The sequence below is a fragment of the Leuciscus leuciscus genome, assembly GCF_965113295.1.
Source record: "Leuciscus leuciscus genome assembly, chromosome: 13".
NCBI lineage: Eukaryota > Metazoa > Chordata > Actinopteri > Cypriniformes > Leuciscidae > Leuciscus > Leuciscus leuciscus.
The window spans coordinates 22,364,926-22,376,130 of NC_138737.1; the positions used below are offsets into that span (position 1 = coordinate 22,364,926).

The 11,205-nt window shown below is 37.5% G+C and overlaps 1 protein-coding gene across 1 annotated transcript; it reads left to right on the plus strand.

Annotated features, from left to right (window-relative positions):
* Nucleotides 1-54: 54 nt before the first annotated feature.
* Nucleotides 55-10,240, plus strand: orai1a (ORAI calcium release-activated calcium modulator 1a). Its single transcript, XM_082188458.1, has 2 exons — nucleotides 55-189; nucleotides 4,997-10,240. The coding sequence occupies exons 1-2, from the start codon at nucleotides 76-78 to the stop codon at nucleotides 5,540-5,542; spliced, it is 660 nt and encodes a 219-aa protein (XP_082044584.1). The 5' UTR covers nucleotides 55-75; the 3' UTR covers nucleotides 5,543-10,240.
* The last annotated feature ends 965 nt before the right edge of the window (nucleotides 10,241-11,205 follow it).

Consider the following 11,205-nt stretch of genomic DNA (forward strand, 5'->3'; position numbering starts at 1 on the left):
CAAGAAGATACAAAGGCGATATCAGATTAAAACATAAAGTTTCATAACTTTTGAACTACCATCAGAACGCGCGCAATGAGTTCTAACGAGCACTCACTTCAAGCTTTGTCATGGAGAAAACTTTACTTGAGTCGAGCTAAACTTAAAGCGACCAGCAGAACCTCTGCCCTGCTCTCCGGCTTTGCTATGGTGAGTAAATATAAAGGCATTACTTAACACTTTGTATGTAAAGGAGAAACGTACATTACTCGGAAGCCTGGCAAGGTTTTCGGAGTTATAGCGTTGTAATATGACGCGTGACATGTCAATCACTTTGATATGCAAACGACACCTGTCATGGATATAGCGTAATCAGAGAGTAGAGAGTTTAGCCTTTTACACTAGCCTTAGTCTTACTTCGACATAACTCGCAAAAGTGTTAGTTGGTGGTGCCCTCAGTGGTGGGGATTTTGATTCATTCCATTGATTCGAATCTTTTGAATCAGTTGACTAAAAAGATTCATTCTCGTTCAACGATTCGGTGGCCCTTTCTGTACTTTACATCGGTATGCCAGTAGGGGTGTGTGTGTGTGTGTGTGTGTGTGTGTGTGTGTGTGTGTGTGTGTGTGTGTGTGTGTGTGTGTTAGGAATATTGAATCATTCACTCAATCGATTACCTGACGATCTATGAAGCATCATCCTGAACGAACGAAGAAGAATGATCTTTTAGTGCTGCTCCGAAAATTTAGTTTAATTAATTAAAAGTTAATTTAATAGATTCATTTAAAACACCAATGACTTTATAATCAAAACACCCCTAAATTCAATTTACATTCCAGGCTTAACTAATTTCTTTGTTTTGTCTTTTTCCACAGTCATTTTTGGGTAATCACAGTATAAACACCAAAATTACTACAGTAATTGTTACAGTGAAACAAAGAGGTCTTAATTTTCATAGAGAATGTGGTATTGACCACCAGTAATATCAAAAAAGAAGAAAAAATATTAAACTTATTACAATGTTGAGAGGAGGCGTCATATTAATAATTATGATTGTAAAGAAGTTCTAGCTGTATTAGCAATAGCATTTTGTCAACAACTGCGGTTACAATGAACGTTTGTAAGGGCCCCAATATCTTCACTGTGACAGATTTCCGTTTACTGGAAGATTCCTTGCAGAACATTACATCATGGCAACAGGAAATGTGCTTCCTTTGACAGTGTTGTGTTAAGAAAACTGATAAAACAAATGAAACGTGAAATATGGATACTAAGTAGGCTAGTTATGTTATCCTTTTACACAAAATTACCTTCAGTGATTGACTGCTAAACTAATTGTGCTGAATGTGGACAATTAGGCGGTATTATAAATATTACGCCATGAATTTCTGTAAAGTTGTTTTGTTCAAAGCACTATACAAAGTTGGCTTGACTTGAAATTCTATTAAATTAGTTTTTATAAGAAATTGACATTTGTGTTTTAGATGAATACAGCTATTCCCTGATGGCATTTAGAGTTTTTCACAATACACAACAACTTTTTGCCTTAGTGCTTATATAGAAATGGTGACCCAACACAAAATTTGTACACACGATTAATTTACACTGAAAATCTGTAGAGTTTGAATGCAACACAGCCTTTGATCACAATGACGAAAGAAATGGGAAGCATTGTCTCTTCCCCTTTAAAAGTTGAAAAGCACATTTATTTAGTTCTCGTAACTACTGTTTCCCTGCTGAACAGAGAATGCACCTGAGAACCAGAAATGTTTTTCCGGGAATATGTGTGTAAAGTGATTGGCAAAAGGTGTAATATTTTTTCAGAGGGTGATTACTGTGCTTGAGCTTATTCTCTTTTCTATAAGCGCTCAACACAGGAAATGAAGGTACTTTAGGTGTGGCTGGAGGAAACTGCAGTTCATAAACGTCTGTCTCTTTACAGATCGGTGTAAAGTAAACATAATTACACATTTCAGTGGTAGTTTTTTATTTAGATGTACTCACTGCACAAGAGTAGAGCACTTCTACTGTAACCTGCTATTGACTTCGAAACACATTTTCATATCTGTGGCTGTGAACTTGTGCTGCTTTCTGGCCTCATTCATGGACTTGTGGTCTGTGGTGTTTTCAGAAGCATGAGAAAACCAGCTAGGCCCTATTTGCAAAATTAAAATGTGTCGGCCGTGCCAAATCCAGATCCAGACACATTGAAGACGTTGCATACAAGCATTAATGTTTTAATCTAACAATATCTGATAGCAGGGTTATTATAGTTAACTAAAACCATGAAAAACATTATTGTTAATCAAATAAAAAAAAACTATATATATATATATATATATATATATATATATCAGTGAGGAAAATAAGTATTTGAACACCCTGCTATTTTGCAAGTTCTCCCACTTAGAAATCATGGAGGGGTCTGAAATTGTCATCGTAGGTGCATGTCCACTGTGAGAGACATAATCTAAAAAAAAAAAATCCAGAAATCACAATGTATGATTTTTTAACTATTTATTTGTATGATACAGCTGCAAATAAGTATTTGAACACCTGTCTATCAGCTAGAATTCTGACCCTCAAAGACCTGTTAGTCTGCCTTTAAAATGTCCACCTCCACTCCATTTATTATCCTAAATTAGATGCACCTGTTTGAGGTCGTTAGCTGCATAAAGACACCTGTCCACCCCATACAATCAGTAAGAATCCAACTACTAACATGGCCAAGACCAAAGAGCTGTCCAAAGACACTAGAGACAAAATTGTACACCTCCACAAGGCTGGAAAGGGCTACGGGGAAATTGCCAAGCAGCTTGGTGAAAAAAGGTCCACTGTTGGAGCAATCATTAGAAAATGGAAGAAGCTAAACATGACTGTCAATCTCCCTCGGACTGGGGCTCCATGCAAGATCTCACCTCGTGGGGTCTCAATGATCCTAAGAAAGGTAGAGAAATCATCCCAGAACTACACGGGAGGAGCTGGTCAATGACCTGAAAAGAGCTGGGTAATACACCAAGACGTCATGGTTTGAAATCATGCATGGCACAGAAGGTTCCCCTGCTTAAACCAGCACATGTCAAGGCCCGTCTTAAGTTTACCAATGACCATTTGGATGATCCAGAGGAGTCATGGGAGAAAGTCATGTGGTCAGATGAGACCGAAATAGAACTTTTTGGTCATAATTCCACTAAACGTGTTTGGAGGAAGAAGAATGATGAGTACCATCCCAAGAACACCATCTACTGTGAAGCATGGGGGTGGTAGCATCATGCTTTGGGGGTGTTTTTCTGCACATGGGACAGGGCGACTGCACTGTATTAAGGAGAGGATGACCGGGGCCATGTATTGCGAGATTTTGGGGAACAACCTCCTTCCCTCAGTTAGAGCATTGAAGATGGGTCAAGGCTGGGTCTTCCAACATGACAATGACCCGAAGCACACAGCCAGGATAACCAAGGGGTGGCTCTGTAAGAAGCATATCAAGGTTCTGGCGTGGCCTAGCCAGTCTCCAGACCTAAACCCAATAGAGAATCTTTGGAGGGAGCTCAAACTCCGTGTTTCTCAGCGACAGCCCAGAAACCTGACTGATCTAGAGAAGATCTGTGTGGAGGAGTGGGCCAAAATCCCTCCTGCAGTGTGTGCAAACCTGGTGAAAAACTACAGGAAACGTTTGACCTCTGTAATTGCAAAGAAAGGCTACTGTACCAAATATTAACATTGATTTTCTCAGGTGTTCAAATACTTATTTGCAGCTGTATCATACAAATAAATAGTTAAAAAATCATACATTGTGATTTCTGGATATTTTTTTTAGATTATGTCTCTCACAGTGGACATGCACCTACGATGACAATTTCAGACCCCTCCATGATTTCTAAGTGGGAGAACTTGCAAAATAGCAGGGTGTTCAAATACTTATTTTCCTCACTGTATAGCTTATTTTATTTTATTAACAATAATGTTTTTCATGGTTTTAGTTAACTATAATAACCCTGCTATCAGATATTGTTAGATATTGTATAATATATATATATATATATATATATATGTAATAGTAATAGTATCTCAATGATACTAAAATAACGCTGCCATGTAATTTAATTTAGTACTGTACTACAATAAGAATTGGTTATATCTTTATTTCTTGATGTAGCCTATGCCAGAAATAAATCTGTCAATAGCCAATGATTCTTGTAAACAATTGGTAAAAAAAACTCATAACTATAGGAAAATGTTTCAGTATAATATAATAATTAGGCTACATGAAGTTACTTCAAAGCTGTGCATATGGTCTGATCTGATGTATTAAGTTTTTGTCAAATTAAGGTAGGGGGACACATCAAACCGACGCCAAAGAACTAGCGCTGATGAAAGCCGACTGTGTTGTCGCCTGCGTCGTAAAAAAAAAATCGGTGCTTGAACACACCGAAAGGACTACAGGCGACTGACAACTGACATGTGTGTTCTGCACTTGAGTGTAAAGGATATAACCGTCTATTTAAGTAAAAAAAAAAAAAACAGAAACAAAGCAGCGCTTCCTTACCATTTTGAAATCAATCAATCAATCATGCTGGTCACGTTCTTTGTTTCACTCAGCTCATGTTATTATGAAAATATTCATGCGGTAAGATGACGTAAAATTAGATCAGCCTTCTGTCTGTGCGTCATGACTTCTGTGCTCGCTTTCATCACTTTTGCTCTTATTCTCGTGCACACGTTCGCTAAACTGAACAGCCAATCAGAGTTCTCTCTCTCACCGACGACCTGACGGCGATTCAACATGTTGAACCAGCAGAAAAAAACGGCCGCTCAAAAAACGGCCCGATTTTGCCGGACGCCTTGGTGTCTCTGGCAAAAGTGTCCTAAGTTTGTTGAATGTGTTTTTTTTATTGTATCTTCAACGTATTTTTTTTAATGTTCTAAGCATCAATCTAACAAAACAGAATGAAGTTTTTGCTTAAACCAATTGTTGAGGTCGACTGTGATGTCTTATGTTACCAACTTATGTTTTCAGGTAGCGATGGTGGAAGTGCAGTTGGAGAAGGATCACTATTACCCACCTGGCCTATTGATTGCTTTCAGTGCCTGCACAACAGTGTTGGTGGCCGTCCACCTCTTTGCCTTGATGATCAGCACATGTATCCTGCCCAACCTGGAAGCCGTGAGCAACGTCCACAACCTCAACTCCATAAAGGAATCGCCACACGAGCGGATGCACCGTCACATCGAGCTGGCCTGGGCCTTCTCCACCGTCATAGGCACCCTTCTGTTTCTTGCAGAGGTGGTTCTTCTCTGCTGGGTGAAGTTCCTTCCTCTGAAGACTATAGATCCTCCCCCGGAAAGGAATAATACTAGTATGACCCCGGGGGAAGCCGCAGCAATCGTCTCTACCGCCATCATGGTGCCCTTTGGCTTGGTGTTTATCATTTTCGCTGTGCATTTTTACCGTTCACTGGTCAGCCACAAGACAGAGCGGCAGGACGAGGAGTTGGAGGTTCTGGCCAAAATCACACAGATGCAAAACCAACTGGATAACAGGGGAGAGGCCAATTTTCCTTAGTCTACGCACAGATGAGTCCTTGTTCTCACACCAAACACTTTCCCAAAATATGGAATGTTGTCACAGATTAATGGACACTAGATGGTGGGAATCAGGGATTCTCCAATATGTTAGTATCGCAATATTTTGATGCCTTGTGTTTTTCTTGTTAACATACAAACCTTGAATCTGACATTTGTAACACCGCGCTATTGTAAACTGCCATCATCTGCTCGGCCACAAATAATAGTAAGAAACCATTTTGTTGCAGATACAAAATTCCCTGCTGTTTGTTGGCTGTCTAAACTCGCTGAACTTTTCATTTCGCTCTCAGTGCTTTGGATGCTTCCAGCATATAAAGTGTCAGTCAAAACCAGTGACAGTTACTGAAAAGTAATAAACATTTTCAAATGTAGGCTTTTTTTACATCTTGAATCAGTAGTTAATTGAATAGTAAAACCAACATTTTTGCCAGAGCTGTTTGGTTATTACAGTTCAGTTTCCGTTAGGCCAAATTGTTATATCCAAATGCATAGTAAGCTTTAATAATTTTTTTCAGTATTATGATAATAGATTCATTTTCTTTTCATCTTAATTGCATAATGCGGATAAGTCCAAATACCAGTAATGCATATAAGTCTAAATATAAGCACACTGTGGGTACAGTTAATTGAAAATGTGATTAATTGGCTCAGAGATTTACCCTGGAAGTGATTTAAAAAGGCTTTTCACATTAAGCTTAACCCCACATTATCTTGGCTCTAAAGCAAGCTTTTAACCCCAGGCAAAGAAAAGTTTTACACTTGTAATTAAGCAGGGTTAATCAAATTAGTCAAAATGTAGAATTGTGACAGAGAATGCGACAATTGGAGTGAAGAAGAGACCGTTTCATTCTTGCCTTTTATAGCCAATACTGAGTTTGTCCAATCAGTGACACTTTCACCACAAATATGCCAATAGGTTAGCCCAGGGTTTAGTCATTGTAATGAGTGAAACATTGGTTAATAGGTTTGGGTATCATATAAATGTTTGCGGTTCCAATTCTGCTTATCGATTCCGATTCTTTCCGATTCTTACCGATTCCCAGTTTCGAAGTCAAGAAGTCAAACATTTAGATATCAAACTTATTTATTCTGTGTCTTTTTGCAGAACATTCTGTTACAGCTGAATACCTTGAACAAAACTCAGGAGCATACAGGACCTTTTGCCTATGAGCCAGGGACACACCAACGACGGGCCGTTTTAGCGTCGGCCGACTTAGTTTTTTCGGTGTGTTCCACACCGTTGGCTCTAGTCGGACGCCGTCTGGGTTTTTTCATTGGGTCGTCGGTGAGAGAGAGAACTCTGATTGGCTGTTCAGTTTAGCGAACGTGTCAGTGCACGAGAATAAGAGCAAAAGTGATGAAAGCGAGCACAGAAGTCATGAGGCACAGACAGAAGGCTGATCTAATTTTACGTCATCTTACCATGTGAATATTTTCATAATAACATGAGCTGAGTGGAATAAAGAATGTGATCAGCACGAGTGATTGATTGATTTCAAATCCGTTAGCAAGCGCTACTTTTTTATGGACCTGAAATCTTAGCTTTGATCTCCCTTTTGGAATGACGAATATAGATGAATGAATATTTCTGCTTAAATAGACGGTTATCTCCTTTACACTCAAGCGCAGAACACGCGTGTTAGTTGTCAGTCGCCTGTGGTCCTTTCGGTGTGTTCAAGCACTGATTTTTTGCCCGCCGTATATGCAGGCGACAACACAGTCAGCTTTCATCAGTGCTAGTTCTTTGGCGTTGGTTTGGTGTGTCCCTACCTTATGGTTTAACAAAATTCCACAGCAAAAACAATATAAATTTCAAACATTATTAAAGACAAGTAAACAATCAAACAATTTAGCAATAGCACAAAAAAAACGCTGAACAAATTTCAGGTAGGCTACAGAAAAATGACTATTTAAAGTGTAATCAAATGTAAAATAATGGCTGCTGTCATATCAATTAATCGCATCTAACATAAAAGTTTGTTTATATAATATAGCTATGTGTTTATATATATACAGCAGCAGTTGTGTTACACTGTGTCCTAACCAGATGCGATGCGATAAGATTCCAACGACAAAAAATTTGTCTGTCCACACTAGACGCGACGCAAAACCCACAGCCAATCAGAACCGCGTGTGGGTGGAGTCTCGCGGCAAGTGCACAGCACCAGAGATCAATCTTGACGAAAATGGATAAGTAGGTTACATAATCAAATACACAAATATTACACCATTTAAACATTATTAAAAATACATAGGCTACTGAGTTACTAAAACAATCTTTGTCAAAGAATACACTTGTTTGTTCACAGTTTGAACCTTCTTGTTTCCATTTGTTTAATTACAAGACCTGAGGTGAATTATCCATTGTTGCTTTTAAAGCTACAAAGCTGGGAGCACTAGATATTCAAAGTCACATTGCATGCTTTTAACATTAAAGGGGAACTATGGAGTTTTTTAGCTTAAGTTACCTTAACTGAACAGCTTCGGAGTCATTGGAATGGTTATATAACTTTTTTCGGGTTGAATGGTGGCCGTCTCGCTTCCCCCTAGCGCCTGTGAGCGGAAAAACCACCCTTGCAACTTTGGCCCGGCGCGCCGCCGGCCTCAGCATCAGGAAGTATCGCATGATATCAGGTCTCGCAATGTAACAAATTGCTTTACGGCACTGCACACATTTATATGCGAGCCTTCTGTGTAATCATACATACCTCAGTGGACATGGCTCCGTGCGTTCGCCGGCTTCTTTGAAAACAAATGCACATGACCAGAGGGAGAAGATGGGAGAGAGGAGAGTCGGCAACGAGTTTTTACGACAGTGTTGTCAAATATCTATTCCGAAGCTGTAAGGGAAGCTCTATAGAGAAACCCACGAGCAAAAAGCGAAAATTAACAAAACTGCATAGCGTTGCTTTAAATAAAGCACATAAACAGTCCCTGAGATTATCATTGCCACACTTTGTGTTTGTTGTTCCAGCCGCGACGTCGCAGAAAAATAGAAACCGTTTCTGAAATAGAATCGTCGCCGTCGCGGCTGGTTAGGACAAAAACTCTGATTAGCATGGAAAACATAACTTTTATCGCGCGTCGCGTGTAGTTAGAACACGGTGTTAGGCTTCTGTCACTTTAAGACCGAATGCACAGATCCAATATACGGTTAGTGTTACATAATTATGTGTTTATATTGTGACATAATTCTGTATATTTGTCCGTTCAAGCGTGTTCGCGTTTGGATGTGTGCGCAGCACAGAAAACAGCATGCAAGCGCTGAATTTAGTTCTCTTTTGTGTATTGTTGTGATTGAATGGTTACATTAAATTGCACACACAGGAATCAATAAGTGGAATCGAAATAAGCGAAATAAGCTTTATCAAAGTCACGATTGTTGGAAATTTGGAACCGGTCCTCAATATCCAACCCTATAATAAACCACCAGGAAAGACTTTTTACCCTGGGTAAATTATGAGCAGTGTGAAACGTGAAGCAAGATAACCCAGGATTCCATTAACCTGGGGTCTAGATTGACCCAGGGTTCATTTAAAAGTGTGAAAAGTGCTTAAGAATAAAATAAAAATGCTTAAGCTTTTATTTAAAACGCAGCTTTTAAAAGTGTCATTCAAAATATTGGATTTGTTAAATAAATGTTTTTTGTCGACCCGGTTTCCTATAACCTGTTTCTAAAAAAAAATTATGGAATTTTTGCAAATTACATTTTGCAAACAGTGGGTTACGGCTGGTTTTATTTAAATAAATTATGTGCCAGGCCACATAAAAACATATTTACTTTGTTGCTGTTTAGGCCATTAAGACCAGAATTGTTTTTTTTTTTTGTTTTTTTTTTTTAGGGAGCGTTATCTTGCTCTTGGCTTAGGCTGTAAACAGCTAAAAATCTATATCATAAATATTGTATATTATTTTGTTTGTTCAGCATGTTTTGTTTGTGTGAATACAAAATGTGGATTGATTTTTATTTTAAAAAATTTTTTTAGATATATTTTAAAAAGCCTTTTGCTGTGAAAAGGCTATTATAACCAGAGGCTGGTATCATTTGTTTACAGATGTAGTCAGTAAAGAATAATTTCAAGAGTAAAACCTTTTATAGGTTTTTGCACATCTACTGTAAAGTTATTTGGAAGATTTTTGAATATTTCAAATGATTCAGGCCACCTCCACTTGTGTGTTACATCTTGTATCTTTTGCTAAGTTGGTTAAATGTCTTATTATTTTGAAATATGTACAAATGCATGTTTGATATATATATTTTTTGTCCTTATGACAAAAAGGTACTATTTCTAAAACTAGAGGTACTGTTTTACTGGCAGACATTTTAGTTTCTGTGCTTTTTTTCATAGTGAAGTACTTCTGATGTGGTGAAGTTATGGAGATAAAGAAAAATCAGAGCATCATATTTTTATATTTTATATAACAAATAATTTGTATCCTATAAGTGTCTGGGCTGCTCGTCTTTGTGAATCTGTAAAATATCCCCACTTAATGGGGGTTAAATAAAGCCTTACTTTCATATTTCATTATTTTATAATATGCTAGAGTTGGGAGATGACTCTATTTTATTTTATGGCACTTTTCAACAGTCTGCCGTCATTTCACTTTTCTGTGACCTTGACAGGTATTTGTCAAATAGGAAATGAGCATTTGCCAAATAAAAATGTGCAAGGTGTTGATTGTTTCTTATTGTGTGCATTAAGAGGATTGTCTGAGATGTACTATTCCAAATGTTAAAGAGCTCAGAACTTCTGTATTGTCTCTAGTTTACTCTTTATCTTGCAATTGGGCAAACATGTAGCCTATGTGTATAGCCTTTTGAATCATGTAACACCACTAAAATCGGATTTATTATAATTTCTCATCGACATGGCAGGATGAAACGAAAGCTACACAAGTGTGTTTTTGCTGGTTCCTATCCTTTATAGTCTTCTAGTGTGCAATTTGTACAGAACAAAACAAAATATAATAGAACAAAACGTCCAGAAAATGTCTTGTGAATGCAGCACGATTGAGGATTGGACTTTCTGAGCCTTGTACGCCCTCTTGAGGAAGACTGAACAACTGAACATCTATTATAAACTTCTATCATATAATCATAGTAGTAGTAACTGGATGCTATTTACATTGCACAGATACAATCCTGTAATTACAATTAGTGAAACTATGAAAACAAATACTGATCAAATATATCAAGAATTATAAAAAAAAAAAAAAAAAGATGCAGAAAAGATGCTAATACCTGCAGTTTTTTGTTGTTGTTGTTTTTAAATTATAATGATCATTTCTCTTCTTCGTGCCAGGACGAAATCGAGATGTGCAAATCTCCTCTCCAAGCACATTATCGTTAATTAAAACTAAAACCAACACATTTTTTCATTATGCTACTTGACAATGAAATAGACTTTGACTGAAATAAGATATTTATCAAACCTAAACTTATTTTATTCCAGCTAGTTGCCAACATTACTCATTTTCGTTTAGTTCAAGTTGAAGTAGGCCTACTACAATTACAAAAACATAAATATACTAAAATTTAATAAAAAATAAAAAAAATATTTAGTATTTAGACATAAAAAAGAACTATACAAATTACAAAAGCAACGAAATTACTAAAACTTAACCATTTTAAAATGAAAA

Coding starts and splice junctions, on each gene's coding strand:
- orai1a (XM_082188458.1), top strand. CDS start 76: ATGAGTTCTAACGAGCACTCACTTCAAGCTTTGTCATGGAGAAAACTT. Junction 190..4,996: donor TGCTCTCCGGCTTTGCTATG/GTGAGTAAATAT, acceptor TTATGTTTTCAG/GTAGCGATGGTGGAAGTGCA.